This window comes from Falco naumanni, chromosome Z, assembly GCF_017639655.2.
Source record: "Falco naumanni isolate bFalNau1 chromosome Z, bFalNau1.pat, whole genome shotgun sequence".
In the NCBI taxonomy this organism is placed as follows: Eukaryota; Metazoa; Chordata; class Aves; order Falconiformes; family Falconidae; genus Falco; species Falco naumanni.
This window is the reverse complement of record NC_054080.1, coordinates 76,449,090-76,466,130: the sequence shown is the minus strand read 5'-3', so window position 1 is coordinate 76,466,130 and position 17,041 is coordinate 76,449,090. Positions and strand designations below refer to the sequence as shown.

General features: G+C 45.4%; 1 protein-coding gene across 3 annotated transcripts; it reads right to left on the bottom strand.

The window, feature by feature from the left end:
* Positions 1-2,175: 2,175 nt before the first annotated feature.
* Positions 2,176-16,397, bottom strand: LOC121081312. Of its 3 annotated transcripts, XM_040580237.1 has the most exons (5): positions 15,961-16,397; positions 4,513-4,653; positions 4,022-4,090; positions 3,382-3,472; positions 2,176-3,062 (listed from the first exon to the last, which is right to left on the bottom strand). In XM_040580237.1, exons 1-5 carry the CDS (start codon positions 16,013-16,015, stop codon positions 2,855-2,857), a joined length of 564 nt encoding a protein of 187 aa, XP_040436171.1. In that variant the 5' UTR covers positions 16,016-16,397; the 3' UTR covers positions 2,176-2,854. The 3 variants fall into 3 exon arrangements, with proteins under 3 accessions (XP_040436171.1, XP_040436170.1, XP_040436172.1); XM_040580236.1 differs by lacking the exon at positions 15,961-16,397 and having other exon boundaries at positions 4,513-6,768; XM_040580238.1 differs by lacking the exons at positions 2,176-3,062; positions 3,382-3,472; positions 4,022-4,090; positions 4,513-4,653 and adding an exon at positions 6,788-7,720.
* Positions 16,398-17,041: the final 644 nt, after the last annotated feature.

The window sequence follows — 17,041 nt, the reverse complement described above, 5'->3', positions numbered from 1 at the left end:
TTGCAAAGCAAGTAAGCGTATGAGAAAGTGGGTTCTGCTTCCACTTTGTCTTCCTCCTAGCTGCAGGAGTGGAACGAGGGTCATCAGCATCACGTCAGCCCTGAAGAAGACCTGCGATATGCAAGATGCAGCATAACCAGGCTGAGAAATACAGGCGGCAGTTCAGTATCATGTTAACTCTCCAGTTAGCATTCATCCTTTGGTGCAGCACATTAATAATGTTAGTAACGCTGTGACAGTGGTGTGTTGTTCATCACTGTTACCTTCCTGTAGAGTGATTTATAAAAGCCTCCTTAGAGTGCATCCTTTTTTGTCTGTATATATATATATGCACATATATACACACACAAAAGAAGGATGGACTACAAGGGGGCTTTCTATATATATACACACAAACAATTTCAGTGCTCCTTCACTTTACAGTCAAGTTTTATTTTGATTATGAGCATTGTTCAAAAGCATTGCATTCAGGTGATGGCAGAGTGAACGGCACATAGGCTGTGCGATTGCTCTGTTTCTCACCTATTTTAGAAGCAGAGGATGGAAGGTGTCTCCCACTGTCACCAGCTCCAGCCCCAAGGCAGAGTCAGCTGTTTTGGAGTCTTTCCTGATGGATGTTTGGCTACTGTGCCACTCATACCTTCAGCTCCTCTGTCCTTACCTTGGAAAATTTGGTTTATAGCCTTTAATGTAGGTAAACCAGTGAGCAGTAAATAAAAGATAGCAACCAGTAAAAGAGAGGGGGAGAAAATAGATAAAAGCCTGTGTTGGTTCACTTTTTTCATTATTGTTTAATCTAGCATTTAATCAGTGCTATGTAAACAATGGTGTTACTGCCTTCATGTTTATAAGCAAGATTGGCATATTAAGTATGAATTATAGAGAGTCATTAGCAAGTCATCTGTTCTGCCCATTCAGCAGTAATGAACATAAGCACTTGCTGCTTTGGAAAGCACAACAGTAGCTGAACTCCGAGTGTTTCCATTTTAATGGCACTGTATACACAGTGTTTCCAAAGTGTGTCAAGGTTTTGGAGGGTAGTAAGTGCATTGTAAGGTGATGTGCTCCTTGGTCAGAATTTCAAACGTGGGCATCTTAACTGTTGTAGAAAAAGGTGCAAGGGACGTAACTGTGCTAACTGGTGAGGCACTGCATTTTGAGAGAGCTGTACATTTGAGAGAAAGTACAGAATGTATTCCCACAAATTTTGTGTGTAAAATGATGCTTACACATTTGGAAATTTGTCCTAAAAATCTCTGGATTTGTTCTAAAGTGGAACAATTGGAAGCTCAGAATTTAATTCTGACTCTTGTTTGTGTTCACTGCTCACTGGTGGAGAAAGAGTTCTTCCTCTGCCCATGTCTAGTAGTAAAATATTTTCCCAAGGAGCATGTGGGAAGCCTTCCAGTGGAATAATCTGCCTGGGGAAGACATTTATTTCTAACCTCTATGATTTTTATCCCCTGAACCAATAAGGTTTCTATTTTCTTTCTTGAGACCAATTAAGGTTTTGGTCATAATATTGTCACATGGCAATTAGCCATTTTACCAGGCTGTGGATATATGTTTAAAAAAAAATATCAGAGACTTTAAATTCCCTGGAGACCCCATTTCTGGCTTAGGTTAAATAAAATCAACCTCTAGAGAAGTTCAAGCTCCACTGAAATAGCACAACTTAATTTGGGTAAATTGAAAAGCGTTGTTTAAGTCTTGAGTAATCAGAGGTTAGGATATGGTTTCCCTTGCTCTAGTGAACAAATATACTGATGCAGCTCATACTTGTAATTTCCTGGTGTTAGTATTTCTTTCTTCAAATAAATCCTGAGTTATAGCCATGATTACAGTTTACATCATCACAAGATCAGAGAGAAGGAAAGCATAAATCCATTAATATTAGGAAAGCACTAAGACATTGCTAGTTTCACTGAGAAAAAATCAGAATTGAGCGTGGTGGTCACAGGTAATTATACTCAAAACAACAAGTGTGAAGGCTGAAAACAGTGCCTTATTCCTTTCTAGAAAAGAACTGTATTCCTGCTCTAGGTGGGAGCATTATATCTGTTCACTGACTGCTCCATATGGCTAGGAAATCAGAGGCTGGTGTAAAAAGGGCTGGATAATGTAATATCCCTGACAAGTATCACTGATGTTACTTGTCATTCTATGTAAAGAAAGAGTGTGTAAGGTCTAATATGTCCTAAATATGGAAGTATTTTGAGAGAGACCTATTCTGTCAGCTGGACTCTTACGGTGATGCAGAGAGGACAATGGAGTGCTACCTTTTAAGTTAGAAAAATGACTTGCTGTTACTTAACTGATAACTTAGTGGGGGGAGTATTTTGGCAGGTATCTGGAGGAGACTTTAATCTTTTTGAGTCCCGAATGCAGCGCTTATTAGTTATGTTCCCACATTGACAAAGTAACTTGACAACCTTCTGTCTGTTGGCAGCTAGTTTTATCTTAAAAAGGGTTTAAGGATCATCAGGATTTCTGTTTTTCACCTTACACCTTGCCTCCAAGGCTTATATGCTCAGTAACTCTAGAATTTCAGGGCAATGGACAGTTGCAGCTGGTGAGCGTCTCAGCTTGATTTAGCTCAGTCTGGGTTTTGTTACGGGTTAAATCAGCTCTGGAAGAGCTAAGCAGCGTGTGCCTATACGAACCAAACAATCTGCTCTGCTTGCTTCAACCTCGTGCTGTGCAAGGAGATTGTTTTCAAGTGTTAAAAAAAATCCAAACAGCGCTTACAACTCCCTGTCAAAACAGCAAGACCAGGGAGGCGATTGGCTATGGTGCCACTCTGCCTGGTTGGAAAAGTGACACAGGATGGAACAACAGCTCCATTATAATGGAGCTAGTCTGTTTGATAATTTGCATTATCAAAAAGAGGAGTGACAGTCCCATCTTTCCACTCAATGAGGATCTCTCCACGCCTCAAGGAAGGGGAGCGTGATGGTGGAAGGTATGGCTGGGGACCTCTTCGTAAGGGAGACTGCTCCCGCAAGTCAGCTCTGCTGCTGTTGGCTGGGGAGCTCTTCAGAGCAGAGAGGATTTTCTTCTTCCTAGGAGAAGAGAGAAGAGGGTACATAACTGCCTCTGTCACTTGGTAGCTTCTCTGTGTCAACTGGTTCAGCAATTGTAGTGCCTATGTCCCCTAAACCTTCAAGGGATGGTGCAAGGTGAGTAGAAGAGGAGGAGCCAACATTAATGGCTGTATTTGGATGGAATAGTGGGTGGGAGGGAGAAACAGAGTGGTGGAGAGGAGAAATCATGAAGGGTGACATTATGGGTGAGCAGGACCATCTGCTTAGAGCCAGACACTTCAGGTGTGGGATGCTGGACAGGGAAGTGGTAAACCAGATGAGCCTGAATCTCACTTACTTGTTGTAATGAACGTTGAGTGTCAGTATTATTAACCCCAGTATGAATGCCAAGGGGCTGAGGACCAGCATGGCTGTCTTCCAGTTGGTGCCTGAAAGGATATCAGATAATATTCATTTGCTGTACCTATCCCCATTCTTATGCAATAGCCATGATCCCCACAAAAACCACCTGTAATGTCCCTGAAGACTAGCAGGTAACAGGAAAAGTGCTTTGTCCATAAGATCAACATCTTACAGCTTCTTCATGCTGCACAGCATCCTTCTATTGCAAATAGCAACAAAAAGGTTTTCTTTCTTCCTAGGAAGACAGTAACTATCCATGCTTCTCAGCTCTGCAGCTCTCTGATACAAAAAGAGAAGGGCTGGGGAAGGCACCAGTGTTAGTGGGTACCTATTTGCCTTCATGAGCTGGGACAAAACATTTTTATGTTTTTACTAACTTTTTTACTCCAGGCCTGGGGAGATTTGTTTAATCTTTAAAAGGAGTTTTTCTGACAGGTAGTTTGGTGCCCTCATTCCCTACCAAGCATCCTCAGCAGGACCCAGGGGAATGTAACTGTATTGATGGGAAGGTCAGACGCACCGATGAACCTTCATCCATCTGGTCTCCTCCTCCTCTGGCTGATCCCTGGACCTACCTGCAAGCCTGGCTCCAGCATTTTTGCCTCGATTTCCATGGTGCTTTTTAGAGTGATTGTGGGATACATCTATGGGAAGAAACAGAGAGGCTCAGATTAGCAGCTTCCACTGTTGGACTGGAGAAAGCTCCAGCTTCCTCCTGGGATTGCACTGTAACCACAAATTCCCTTTGTAAGGAGCTCGAATGAAAAAGGAGACTTTCTTGTTCCTCGGTATTCCCCAGCTACTGCTATTTTTTGTTCCTAGAACATCTGATGTCTGTGCCTTCAGGTTAAGATTATGGCTGTTATCACCGAACTGCTTGCCAAGGCAAACATCTCAACATGTTGTGTGAAACCAAAGCCTTGAACCGCTCAGTGGTATACGTGGAAGTTCTTCAGAAGTACTCAGGTACTTACACCACTGAAAATACTTGAGTAATCTCTAGATGCCACCCACGCTTCTCTTCCTGTGGTTCTTACATATGCCTTCAGAAAAGAAAAGTGCTCACCTTCATTTGCTGGGAAGTATGCCTGCTTGGTCTTCGCTGGAGACACTGTGCTGTTAAATTTGTTAGCCAGAGGTGGGTCAGTCAAGCTCACAGAAGATCCTCTGTCCATGGCATTGATCTTTGATGAGTCGATGGTTTTAGCTTGGAAGGAAATAAAGTGAAGATGTATGTGATTATCATTTATTTTTTGTACAGAAACCTGGATATGCTTGGTGCCTGGGAAGGGAAGGGAACCCAGCCCTTGCCGTATTAGTCCTCTAGCCTGCATGGCAAACAGGACGTGGTGCAATAGTGATGACCTTCTGTGAAGCAGGGGCCTTCAGTTCTCACAGATTTCAAAGCTGAAATGAACCTTTCAAGACAGAACCCATAGCCAAAGCAGAGCTTATTTTCTGGTGGTAAATAAGGTAATTGGTCTAAAAAGATGGAGTGCAAAACACCAGCTGTTAAAGGATGAAGTGTGAGGAAGAGGCAAGTAGAAGCATCACAAGTATTACCAACAGAGCAGATGATGAAATGGGATTGAAAGGGTTGTAAATAGTCCATACCTCTTGCAAGGCTCAATGGCATCCTTTGTGTTGCCAGTCTTACTCCAGAGGTAGGGTATGTGGGGTATCAACTACTGCTAGAGGGAAGGTTGTGGGAAATCTTGTGGCAGCAGTAGTCATCCCTCTCCTTCACTGATGCATGTGGCAAGACCAAGAAACCCATATATTCAGGGCTCCCCACTGTTTATCCCAACCCCATCCCTTCCTGTGGCATGAGCATCCATGGGTACACGGGTGGAACTTGTCGAGCAAATAACCCACCATAATGAAAGCTTCCTGCTGATGATCAACTGAAACTTGGATAAGAACAGCCTGAACAAACACATAGGACTTTGATGTTGTTACTGAGTAGTCAGAGGTTCCCTCCAGTAGACTCTGAACCGTGGGGTTGATAGGAAAATTACCAGTTTGCACAAGACACACTAACTGGCACAACCTGATTCAAAGCCTGCTCTGTGTTTACCCTTGCAGCCTTGTTTGGGGAGGCTGGCTCAGAGGCAGCCCTGGGCTGCCAGGAACATTGCCTTGGGGAATGCAAATGCCCTTTTCACATGCCTTTTCCCATATCTTAAATGTTCCACGCATTTCCTAGCCTATATTTAACTGATTTGTTATGGTATGTAATTTGTGTTGGCTGTATTTACCTGCATGTTAAACAAACACTAACACTTGTGACTACTGTCGTAATTGCATGTTAACCTTCTAGTTGGCTAATTAAAAACCTCAGGTAAAAGGCTATCTTAGCTGCACATGACAGCCAAAAAAGCTAGTGTTATCTCTTTTTTATTTTGAATTAGACATAGCCTCTTTGTGTCAAGGGGTTGCACTCATAATCCATTTGCTTATGCCACCCAGATTGATCAAATTTTCTCATTATTCATTTCTGCAAAGCTGAAAATCTCATTGGGGCCATCAGGCCTTAAGGTAAGGAATAGCCTTATGCAAGGGAAATTTCTCCTGAGGCAGACTGGGAACCTCATCATCTACAGAGTGGGCAAACACAGAAAAGTCATTACAAACACCAGCTCTTTTCGTCTGTGGAATGGAAGAAGGGAGAGGAGGAGAGGATGAGGGGAGGAACTGAGTGTGATTTTCAGGTCTCAGATCTGCACACAACTTCACAAGAGAAGTCTTGAAACCACCTTCCTTTGCCTAAGAGGCTAAATGAAAGAGGGAAACAGACTGGACCGTGAATTATCAGTGGTTAGCAATGGGCTTCACTCGCCATCTGACAAATTATGACAGTCACATCCTGGTGCAATGACCATGCTTGATGTCTTTTAGACTGGTGTCCAACACTTAAAACTATGACAAGACCAGGATTTCTGCCCTTTTTGTGTGCAGTCTAAGCAGGGGATAGCGAACGCTTATGAAGGTAGAGATTATCTTTTTAACAGAGGCCAAGGTCATGAAACTGGTAACACAAACCAGATTTTTTATAACTTTGATGTCATGTTCTAGGTTTTCCTAATGCAAAGGGATGGCAGCACTTTAATTAGCTCCTGCTACTTGCTGTGTTCACTATTCTCTTTATGGTTATATCAGGCACCAGGAGCGAGGTTCACTTCTGAGGATCGTAAGAGCATGGGATGAAGGCTAGAACCATGGCTTCACTTGTGATGGGTGCACTGTTGGGGTCTGGCAGGAGATAACTGTAACCTGTTGCTTAGAAACAGAAGCAACAATTTCTCATTTCAAATATAGCTGCTTCCAGTAGTTCATACAAGTTTTAAAGAGGTTTTCAGCTGCCCCCAGTTTTCTTGTTACCGAAAATGACATCCCAAAGTAATAAGTACCAAAAGCCCTTTCAAAATGTGAAGCGCCTGACTCTGTGGGACTTCCTTGGTTATTTTGGACTCAGGAGGCCTAAGCAATTGCAACTATTCTTAGCTTTGGGCACCGATTCACATGAACTTTCCAAAATACTTGACTTCTGCCTGTCATGAAATGCAGCTTATGTTTAGAGTCCTGATCCTGTAAGGTGTTGCGTGCTTTCTGGAAAACACTCAGCAGGAACTACAGGGAACTGGTGGTACCAAGTAGCTGGGCTAACTTGGAGCCATTTGGTGTCTCTCTAGGTGGGGCCAAAGTGAACATGAGTTAGAATGATGGATGCAAGCCTGGAGTTAGGTGGCTTGAATGATATGTAAGGTTAGATGTTACCTGATACTAAATCGACCTCATCTTACTTTCATAGATCCACACATGTGTGCCTACAGCTGGTTGCGTTGGTTTGTTGGGCCTTGGAGCTGCTGTCCAGGCAGCAGCACAGATGGTTCCATCTGCTAAAGTCTTCCACCTGCTGAATTTGTCCTTCTCCCTTGAGACAAAGACCTTATGGCCTCCTTTCTTGGTGCTGAGGTGGAAGCCCAAGCTCTGCAGAGTCAGGTGTCCCTTCTTGCTGCAGGACCACACTTGGCGTTCCCAGTCCCCGCAAGGCTCCATCTTGACCAGAGCATACTCCTGCATCTTGTGGGCCGACAAGCACTGCTTTGTGTGAAGGCTGACGATGGTCCTGGTGGCAGGGTCCCAGCTCCACTGCTGCTGCTGGGAGTGCACCTTGCAGTCGGTCAGGCTGATGCTGTTGGTCTCGTGGTGGGAGACACGAATGCACTTTTCCATCCGGGTGTTCCTTATGAGGAAGCCTTGTCCCTCTGCTACTGTGGTACAATCAGAGCATGGTTTAGTATTGTGCATGTCCAAGGCAAACAAGCCTTCTGAGCACCAGACATTGCAGATGCCCTGGGAGAGGGGAGACGTAACCCACCCGTCCTTCCATGGGTAGGCATGGCTAGATTAACAGTTCCCCCAGCTTCCTAATTCCCCAGAATGATATTTCATTAAAATACAGTGTATGCAAACAGCCAGGAGCGGTACTAGAGAAAACTAATAACAACGTCAGTAACCCTTGTAACTAATGGGTGAAAATCCACCACACTTGAAAAGCTGAACTATTATGTAATATCTGCCTATATATATTTAATCCAGTATTTCAATTCCTTTAAATAGGTACCCATCGTTTCCTCCCTCCAAAATAATTGGATGGTTGGGTGTGGGGGTTTTTTGCCCCTATCTAGATCAAATCTTTCTTATAAAAAAGCAATTTAAACCCCTGAATTCCTCAGGTGCTTTTCACCTGGGGCCAATTAGGCCACTTTGGGCTACTGTTTCCGTTAAGTGGCTTCCGGTGACATTACAGCAATGCTGGGATAAAACCATACCCCATCAGAAATCTGCAAGTACTTGACTGACACAGCTTATTTACATATTGGTGTAAACTTGGAATTAGCACACTTGGCATACATTTGTGCTCCCCAGGCATGAAGGCACCATTTTTAAGGATCCCTTTATACAAGAGTATTGTTACAGCTGCCTCACAACAGAACTACAATTTGACTGTAATGACTTGTTTCTTTTAATAGCAAGGGGTCCCAACATCTCTGATGACTTAAGATGGATATCATCCTGTTAGCTGGACAATAGCCCCCATTTTCAGTACAGAATCATTAGATGTGGCCTGTGAACATCCTGAGAAAAATGTTAAATACTAAACCATCTGTCACTGATGCAGGAGTACCTTCTGCTGTGTGTTTTGTGCCTAAAACAGAGGGACAGAAATAAAACTTCCAAGTTTCTAGACATTATGAGAAATCTTTTCATTTTAATTACAATTACCACATGGTAACTTCCAGCTTTTCTGGTGACTTTTTTTCCCTCAGGAGTCAGAGTTATGAAAGCCCCGTCAACATACAGTATTGAGCACGAAGATTAAGAGGAGACTGAAAACGTGATGTTTATCTAAACAACTGTTTCTGCAGAGCTTCCCCCCACAAAGCAAAGAACAATACTTTTCCCTGGCAGCAAGTATTTGGCTCGGTACCTGAAAAAACTGGCTGCGTAAACAGAAGCCGGTACACAATATCAAGGGTTGAACAATAGCTTAATAGAGCTCTTACATTTTCTCTCAGGAAATTCTAGGGGTCTGCTAGATTAATAGTGACTGGGCGTTGTTAAATCAGAAACAGCTCAGGGCTTTCTGGTCAGCCTGAATGTGTGGAGAGAGGCAGCCAGAAGCTGTGGTAGAGCTCCTGCACTGGCTCCGAGTTCAGCACAGATGTGTCCACGCTGGGATATTGACATTCATGGACCTGTGACAGCCCCCAGTCAAGGCAATTCCTTCCAAGCCCATGTGCCTAAGTGAAAATTAAATTTCTGTGGGATCTGAGGATGCTTGCGAGTCCCATCCCCTTTACCCCCTATTGAGGGCTGGATGGAGAAAAGATGTTTAATGCACCTTGGCCTCGAGTTTCTGCCAGCTTCTAAAGGCGGGAGATATGTCTCAAATATAACCTCCCATAATCTTTAGAAAATACAAAGGGATGAATACAATCCCACCACCATGCTTTTTTCTAGCACCTGGAATTCAGGACTCTCATCTCTTTGTTTCACCTTAATGAGGAATAACCCATTTTCAAAGTGATGATGATGTTACAGCTGCATAAAAATGTAACAGGAGGACATAAGAATTGTGCTGGGTCAGATAAAATATGTGCTGAGCCCAGTATCCTGTCTCCAGCACTGGGCATCAGCACTTGCTAATAGGGGAAAAGGGTAAGAATCAGACAAGCAAAGTGCTCACTCAAGGTAGCAAAGATGCCAGTGCCTCCTTCCTAGAATTTATGGACTAGTTAAAGGAGCATTGCTGGGTATTTATGGTTAAAATGATTTTGCCCATGTACACTACCTTGTACTTTTCAACTCTGAAATTCAAAGACCATTTTGTTGCTCAATCAGTATCATGAGCTCCTTCTGCAGCTCCACACAGTCAGCTTCAGTTTTGATTATTCTTAATAATTTTGCTCATCAGCAAAATTAATAATTTCATTGTTCACCCTTTTTTATCTGTGTTGGCACCTGCCGATACCTTCATTCTGCTATCATCATTGTCACAGAATCATAGAATCATTTAGGTTGGAAAAGACCTTTCAGATCATCAGGTTCAATTGTTAACCCAGGACTGCTGAGTTCACCACTAAACCATGTCCCTAAGCACCGCATCTGTGTGTTTCTTAAGAACCTCCAGGGATGGTGATTCCACCACCTCCCCAGGCAGCCTGTTCCAATGCTTTACCACCATTTTGGTGAAGAAATTTTTCCTAATATCCAATCTAAACCTCCCCTGGTGCAGCATGAGACCATCTCCTCTTGCCCTGTCACTTGTCACCTGGGAGAAGAGACCGACCCCCCCCCTGCCTACACCCTCCTGTCAGGCAGCTGCAGGGAGCCACAAGGTCCCCCCCAAGCCTCCTCCTCTCCAGGATAAACAACTCCCCTCGTTGTAAGATTTGTGCTCCAGACCCAAACTTATTCAGTAAGTTTGGAAGTGAGTAATAAGTTGTTAATTTACTCCACTTCTTTGTTCCAGCCTGTGGCTATCTCCCATTCCATGAGAATGGCCTTTCTTCAGGGCCTCAGTGGAAGAATCTTATGAAAAACCTTTTGCAAATGCAGGTGCAAGGTCTAGATCAGCTCATCACATTTATGTGCTCATTGATGGCAACACAGATGTCAGACATCTCCACTACAAAATTGTATTGACTTTTCTCATATTTATCTATCTGTCTGCAAATGCTGTTCTCTGCTTCTACTGACTTGCCTGACACTGAATTCAAACCTAGTAACCTGTGTTTCCCCAGGCTATGCAAGGATCCCTCTTAAGGGAGACATAATTGCTATAATGCAGCCCTTTAGTGCTGAGGTTGCTTTAAGTAAGAGTTTACATACTCCTTAGAAATGCAAAAAATGTAACCTTTGGTTTCCTGTAACTCAGTGTGAATACCATCTGGGCTGGTCATTCCCCAGAGATTATTTATCTTTTTTTTCCCTAAAATGTACCCTGTTGACAATTTGGGTTGATAACACTCTTCAGACTGCAGAGAGTGATGCCATGTGAGGACCTCCCTGACCATGTCTGAAGTGAGCACTGGAACTGATAATCCATACAGCCTTTCTACACTGTCCTGCTTTGGCTGCCCTTCTTATGCCAGCTATTTATTGCCAATGACTGTCTGTTCACAGGTTTCATTTTTCCATTACATTTTGAAGAGTGCTGCTGTTAACCCTGCCAGCAGATTTGTGTTTTGTTCTTTGTATACAGTCCCTGATACTGTATGTTCCTCTCTAAAGAATCGCTGTGTTACCTACACGTTAGCAGCAAGAATTGTGTGCCCCCATATTATCTACCAGCCTTTTGCACTTTTGAACTGCCACTTTCTACCAGCTTTCTTGTTTTTATGCAGGTCTCAGTTTGCAGAGACTCACCCCACTGAAGGTCCACCAGGACAGCCCATCTTACATGGGTATACATGTGAGTTGAGGAACATCAGCACTGCAACTGAAGTGATTTCCTTTGAGATTTGTATAGCTCCTCAGTAGCGTATGACACTGAGTTATTAACAGATTTTTATCTTCGCACCATACCTCAGGTCCAAAAGTCCAACCACCATCTTACAGCTTGGGAACAGAGGTCTAACTAAAGTTTACTTGGTTCAGCATTAGACAGGAGGGTGGCAGCAAAGCTGGGGCCGTTATCCTGCTCCTCTGAACTGTGGTCCAAGTGTCTTCCCTACCAGCAGTGAGGCTGAGCTCTTGGTAAGGCTGGCTACCAACAGCAGGATTTTTCTTGTGGTGTTTTGCTTGGTCCTTGCCCTCCAAGGTGTGAACCTGTGTCCATTGTACAGGTTCACCATCTGCTACCCGTATGTTATTGCTTTCCTGACACTGAGATATTGCTAAGAGAGCAACTTATGATTAGATACAGGTAACTGGTAGCAATTGCTGCACATGCCCCACACAGTCACAAGGGGTGGACCCACCAATAAAATCAGAGTATATACACATCAGACACCAACAATTCTTACTCAGGAGGAAAAATGTCTTTATTTCCCCAACACTGCCAAGTCCCATTGTCCAGTAGCCCTGCAAAGGAGGCCATCAGCCCTAACATTTTAGGAATGTTAACCTGGAGTGAGCAGAGCATCCAGTGTGCTCCCTGGGGACGGACTCAGCGTCTCTGGAAAATGCCAGCCTTACCCACAGACCCTGAGTAGATGCCTGCTTTAAGCTACTCATGCTTGAACATTTTGGCCTCTTCATATTTTTAGGAACAAAATAAACAGTTTCTAGCAAAGGCAGTTATTGCCAGCTCATTTGTCCTAAGATACTGCCACTCTGTCTAGTTACAAGCAAGAAAAGCAAGCAAATATAGCCCTCTGCTTCTCTGCAGCACGGCCACCCTTGGGACACGCTGTTCCTTATAGGATTAGGAGCGAAGACCATGCAACGTTCCTAATTAAGGTAATGCCACCAGGAAAGCCTTGGTTACCAGTAATCCCGGTCTGGCTGGGAAAGTTTCTGCCGTTTCTAAGCAGTGCCTGTGACGGCTTGATCAAAGCCATCTGCAAATTGCTTGGGGATGGGTTGCTCCCTCTAAAGGGTCTGTGGAGCGAAGGGTCCAAGTCAGCACTGACCAAGCACAGATTCCCAAAACACTCCAGGTCACCTGGGAACCTCAGCATTGGCCTCTGCCCCTTTTGCCCTCCCTGGTGGGGTTCCTAACTGTTGGAAAAATCCTTTAATTAGCTCAATTTCTCTTGCCAAGCGGTTGTTTTCTGTAGGGAGAAGATGACTGCTGAGTGATAGTCAGGAATTTACCTTTTCCTGCCTCTACCTGTCCTTGAAGGCAAGCATCCATCTGCGGCAGCCACGACATTAAAAACCAGGTCATCTTAAAAACAGCTGGAAGGCACCTGCTGCCATAAGAGGGGTGTGGTGACCCAGATGTGTTTGGTCAAAAGCAGGAAATTAGATATTCACAGGGAAGCAGTGAGACTGGCACTCTGTTGTATATTTTGCCTGAATTTACAGCCAAGACCAATATGGCAGGAGGTGAGATCAGGTTGTGGGTTTTTTTGCAAAACAGGCTATTGACTGGAACCAATATTAGATTTATTTTGCCCTGGTCTTCCTTTACCTTATAACTGTGCTTACTTGGATGTAAAGTTTAGAGACTCAAATATCCATGACAAGTCAGTGGATGTGACCAATCTACCTATGGAAAGGATGATGCTAGACAGAGCCTGGTGAGTCCCTGTTGGTGAGATTTTGGTTGACCCAAACCAAGAAAAGCTTCATAGCTTTCCATGTTACTGCAAGGTCCACCTTTGACCAAGTATCTCAGCAAAGGCCTTCAAGGGAACAGAGCAGCTGTAGGAAAACAAGGAAGGTTTTGGCATGGAAAAAGACATGGATAAATGATGGGAAGCGGGGGAGTCTGATGAAGTCAACATGAAGCTGAAGCATGTGGGGAAAACCAGTCCCTGGTGGAATATGATGGAAGTCTATAAAATCCAGAGAGGTCTGGAGAGGATGGGCAGGGGCTAACTGGTCAAGGACTGATCCCAGGTGGGCCAAGGGGTGCCAATGGAAGGCTTACAACCTGCAGGAGGTGGCTTCTGTGCATCCATGCTGCCAGGGAAAGTCTGCACAAGCTGAGGGAGGAGATCTGATAGCTACTGAAGAGTTAAACACACCAGGATCAGGAAATCCCCCAAGCAGGAAATAGTTGGATGTTGCAAAAGTATATGGGGGAAGAGAAGTATCAGATGAGATCAGTCTTTCTGCCTCTTCAACGCAAGACGCTTAGGGCTGCCTTAGGAGAGGGAGGCATGAGGGCTCGGGGAGCAGCCAGCACTGCACGCGGGCTCAGAGGGGAGGAGAGCAGTCCCCAGGGTCCCAGAGACTGGGCCAGGATGCCAAACAGAGCCACCGCCAGCCTCACACTCGGTGCATGAGAATTGAGAGTCAGTGTTAAATGTGGTGTTATTTCAGCAGTTTTCTTTCTGCCTGTATATGCACAGATCCTGCTGGTTCCCAAATTCCCACCATCCTTTGTAACTCACTGGGTTACTGTTAAGCTTAACTTCTTAAGAAAACGTGTCGCCTCCTTCCCAGCTTGCAGGCATTTTCTGATGAAACCACTGTCAGAACCAGCTTAGGCAATTCCAGGATTTCCATTTTCCAGCAAGAAACCAAGCCCTCTAAGGTGTGTCGAGAGCAAGCACCTCTTTCCTGCTGACAGCCTGAAAGCTCAGCAGCCCCAGGCAGGATGGGATGGGGAGAGGCTGCTCCAGGGGACCCAAGCAAGAACAAATTTGCTGTCTGCTCTTTGAGTTTGCTTTTGGCATTGGCAGTTATTGGGAAGATAAATTCCTTTCTTGAGAAACAATTGTGGTTTTATTAGTGGTCTGGCTGAAAGGTAGCAGCTGGTCATGCCATGGCACCAAACCAATTTCACTGGAAAGGAAATGTCCTGTCATCCTCCTTAATTTACTAACAAAGCACAGCCATTGGGCTTCTGTCATGTAGCAGCAGTAAAGAACTACTTTCTTCTAACACCATGCAAGATCTGTATTAGAGTGAGAGAAAGAGCAAGGCTCTGAAGGCTGCTCTGCTCTCCTGGCATCCCACCATGATGTCACCTCCAGGTCCTAACCAGATATCCTGTAACTTAAAAAATACACGTCCTCATCCTTCACTAGTACAGTGACATACCTCAGCCTGGGGCCTTAAAAAATAAGAGATTCAGTTCACTGGATTTATTGTAATTGCAAGATTTGGGGTACACAAAACAGCAGTAGATGGAGCAAAAGTCAAATCTGTGGGAGCACAAACCTCTGCCTTGATCTGGCTGCAGAGAAAGCTGAGGGCAAGCTGCTTGAAGCAACCCAGGGAATGTGCACTTAGAGGTTGTGGAGCAGGGAATGGAAAGCAGCTGGTTGGAGCTGCCAGTCCGAGGTTTGTCTTTAAGGAATAAGAGTCCCAGCTGTGCCACCCAAATAGCTGTAGTCCTCTGGTCTCAGGAGCTTGAAAAGCTTTGAGCAAGTAACCTGTAAAACTGCAGAGTTGTCCTCTGTGCGGCTTCAGGGGCTGAATTAGCCTTGAAGCACTGCAGGGATCTATTTCAGTGAGTGCCTTTCAACCTGGCATCTTAGGCATAACAGCAAAATAAAAAGGGTATTACTTACTAACTCAGGAGCTTTGCCTGTTTTTAGAGAATATAGATGCTGCTCACTGCCCACAATGGAATGGGTGAGACCACAGGCAGCACTGCTTTGGGGTCGCTGTTCCTGGGTAGCACTGCTCCAGCTCTGCAGGACGATACTTGGCAGAACTTCTGCTTTCCTCCTCTACCCATGCATGTCAAAACCAAGGCTGCTCAGATTCAAAATTCTGCTGTGTACGGGCAGGAGCCAGGATTTGAGCGACCCCCACAAGCAGCTGAATGTTAATGTGAGCCACCACCAAGTCTGCTCCACGGAGATGCGCGGCACAGACTCTGCAGCTCCCCAGCACATCCCCGTTCCCAGCCGACCACCACAGGAGCAGGACTAATGCGATGAGGTTTTGCTACCCTTCCCACCACCCTCTCTCATGCTGCCAGCATGGTCTGAGCCTGCTCACCTCTGCCGGGAAGGAGCAGCCAGGGCAGGGAGCAGAGTGCTTCGGAGGTCAGTTAGTGCCTGCCTCACCCTCAGAGCAGGTTTATTCATCCACTACTCTTAGCAGCTTAAAAGCGCTTTATAGAAGCAGCCAGCATGATGCCACAGTGTCTCTGGCCAAGCCATCCTAGCGCCTTGCCAGCCTGTCCCTCACTGTCCTGTACCCCTGTGTTTAATCCCATTTTAAATGCTGCCTTGAAATGTGTCTGTAGGCACTTGTTTTGCAGCTGGTGGGTTCAGAGTTTTGCAACCCAAGCAACGCTTCAGCAGGAAAGCAGGTTAAAACCTGGGAGGCAGTTCACATCCCACTTCCCAGCTACCCCAAAGGAGGAGAAACTTACCCTCAAGCCAAGGAAGGAGGCAAATACACCCCAGGCTCAGCCTGAAAAGCTCCATGGTCTGCCAGAACAGTGAGGGGGAAGGAGCCCTGTAGCCTCTCGCCCACGAGGAGTGCCAGGCAGCTTGCTTTTCCCTCTTCCTCTGTCATTCACAGCAGCAAAACTGGCTAGGAAGAGAAAAACTCTTTTGTCTTAGCACTGGAGACTTGGCAGCCCGCTTATCAGCAGAGGATCAGCTTGGAGACGCAGTCCCAGCTCAGTGTCTATCCCTTAGGAGAAATCATACGACGAGCCAGGATAGTGGGGACACTAGACTGGGATGCTCCCAGCTGCCGAGCTGGGCTCCTTAGTTGGTTGCTCCCAGCAATGGGAGCCGAATGCTGAGCAGGCTGGCGGGCTGCCTTTGTCAGCACTGGGAGCGGAGGAGGATGCAGGGCTGGCCTGGCAAGAAAAGGCAAAGTTTGGCAGGAGTGCCAGGAGGGGCGTGGGATGTGTCTGCTGAAACCTTGCGGTCGGCTGTGCTGTCACAGCGTTGTTTTCTCTTTAGGGAGAATTATCACTGCCGAGATGAGTTTAAGGACCGTTACAAGTCATGGCAGAGATAAAACCTCACAAACCAGATGCGGGTGTCCTGGAGCCAGAGGGTGATGGAAGGGGGAGCTGAGCTCCTGGCTGGGGAGCAGGGTCCCACTGCAGGTCTGCCCTGATGCTCGCCCTGAGGGTTGCTCAGGTTGAGTTTGGCTTTTCACACGTGGTTTGGGCTCTGCACAGAGGGAAGACCACACATCGCTCCCCGAGGGGCAGCAGGAAAGGCTGTCGGGTAAAAGAGCAGCAGGGGAAGACAGAGTTATCATTTCGCTAGCGAGGTGCTCCTGTTCAGCCGCATCCCCTCTGCACTTTTCTGCCTCGCTTCTGGGGTCATTCTCATGACTATTATATATATATGTATTACATATGTGTGTGTGTGTGTGTACATATATATATGTGTGTGTGTGTGTGTGTGTGTGCAAAATACATATATCATATACCATTAACCCTGTTGCATAAAAACATAAAAAGTGATGGCTTCACTTTTACTTTTGGG